Raw genomic sequence first — 1,928 nt, 5'->3', positions numbered from 1 at the left:
CCGTAACTGAGTCGAAAGCCGGTAACAACTTCGTCGAGCACGAAGAGTATGTCGTACTCATCGCAGATCTTGCGAATACCCTGCAAAAACTCTGGCTCAGCGGGAATAATGCGTTGCACCGGTTCGGCAAAAATAGCTGCGATGTCATGACCGTGTTCGCCGACAATTTTGCGCAGTGTAGCCAGATCGTTATACGGGCAAACCAGCATGGTCGACACCGTGGCTTCGGGCTGTCCGCAGGAATCAGCTACACCTGCGGATAACTACCCGTTTGCTTTGGGAAAGTTGAGACATGGCATAATCATGATTGCCGTGATTAATCGCCTTCGAATTTAAAATTTTGTTTCGCCCGTTAAAGGCGCGTGCGAGTCGCATAGCATAAGCGTGTTCGCGTTGGCTGACCAAGGTCCTGCACAGTAGGGCGCGAGTTTTTCCTCCGCAGGAAGTCTTTGACCAGACGCTCGGCGAGATGTCACTGCGACAGTCGTTAGCGATGCCAAACATATGGGCACCGCGATCGAGTTGTGCCTTCGAGGCGTCGACTACCGCCGGGTGTGAATGGCCGAGTATCAGTGCGCCGGCACCGCCGACATAGTCAATATATTCGTTGTTATCGACATCCCACAGGCGCGAGCCTTTGCCGTGCGAATAAATCAGGCGGATTTCTTCGGCGAGTGAATAACTTCCAAGACCGGCACCGGGTAAAACGCGGTCGGCGATTCCGAATAGGTTCTGCTGTTTACTGCTTTCGGACTGGGTTGCGGGCGATGGCATATTAGTTTTCCAGATTAATCAACGGCTGCTCTAAGCCATTGGTGTAATTTGTAAATCGGCAATTCATTGTTGATGCCGCCTTCGGGATTAAGTACCAGGGGGCCGGGTTTATATCCACGGGAATTCAAGCCGCGTTGGACTTCTTTGACGATATCGAGGTCTTCCTGAAATGTGGTTTCACGGTCGTTGTCGATGACGGTTTGCAGAGTGTCGTCGACCTCGCCATCGTTAGAGTAAAAACTATCGGAAACGCCGAACATCGTCAACTGCAGCGGTCGCAGGCAAAGCTGTTCACCCATACCGCCAGGATAAAACGGAATCGAATGATGCGGCCAGAGAAGAAGCTACCGCTGAATCGGCTGCCACTAACATCGTACAGGCGTGCTTCCACTATGCGAAGCATTCAGATGATGTGCACGCACCTGAAGGTCACCTTAGGGTCTATCGAATAAGATTTGCGATCGAGGAGCTTTGGCAAAGGCGGGTGAGCAATGGACTACAGTGGTAGCATTCGTTATAGTTTTCCACCGCCGTGTGAACAGTTACAGCCTCATCGGCGAGCGAGTGTGATGTAAGCGTATTTTCTTTCTTCGACATCAGGGCAAAGGGATTAATATTCTTCGCGGATGGCGGTGGAAGTTCATCCGTGGTCTATACAATCCGGGTCGAGATGATAAAGACAAAGCCGAGTGGAAATTTTCCGGGATAAGCGGATTATCGGACAGGCACATAGTGCGAATCGGCCGGGCACATTTCGCGGTATGCGTGCAGCCTTGAGGCTTTCCATCGAGGTCGTATGACGCAGGCGTGATAGAGGCAGCGAGCAGCTTTTATTGCCAGTGCCTGTCGGTGTTGAGTTATGTGGTCCACGATGTTGGCAGACATTGTAAAACGCTTTGATGCCACCTTCGCGTGCGTGCGTGATAACGATATCCTGGTCATGAATGCTCATGGTCAGATAGTCACCTGGCGTGTTCAGTTGGCTCGAATGACAGGCTAGCAACCAGCTTTTGTAAAAAACTTCTTCGACACTGCGTTTAAACAGGGTTTCGTCGATAAAATAACGGGCATCCAGGCCTGATTGTGGTTCAGGATTCATCATAAATATTAGCCTGCCAACGTGCAGAGTGAAAAGCTTCGATGGCGTCGCTTGC

General features: G+C 51.1%; 1 protein-coding gene across 1 annotated transcript; it reads right to left on the bottom strand.

Moving 5' to 3' along the window:
- Window positions 1-29: 29 nt before the first annotated feature.
- Window positions 30-774, bottom strand: LOC106820357 (glutamate-1-semialdehyde 2,1-aminomutase-like; the record flags this gene model as incomplete). The annotated part of the gene is made up of 2 exons (XM_014824882.1): window positions 403-774; window positions 30-230 (listed from the first exon to the last, which is right to left on the bottom strand). Coding segments are annotated over exons 1-2 (573 nt in total), but the record flags the coding sequence as incomplete, so codon positions are not given.
- Between the last annotated feature and the right edge of the window lie 1,154 nt (window positions 775-1,928).

The sequence above is a fragment of the Priapulus caudatus genome, unplaced genomic scaffold, assembly GCF_000485595.1.
Source record: "Priapulus caudatus unplaced genomic scaffold, Priapulus_caudatus-5.0.1 Scaffold12105, whole genome shotgun sequence".
In the NCBI taxonomy this organism is placed as follows: domain Eukaryota; kingdom Metazoa; phylum Priapulida; class Priapulimorpha; order Priapulimorphida; family Priapulidae; genus Priapulus; species Priapulus caudatus.
This window is presented reverse-complemented; position numbering and strand designations above follow the sequence as displayed.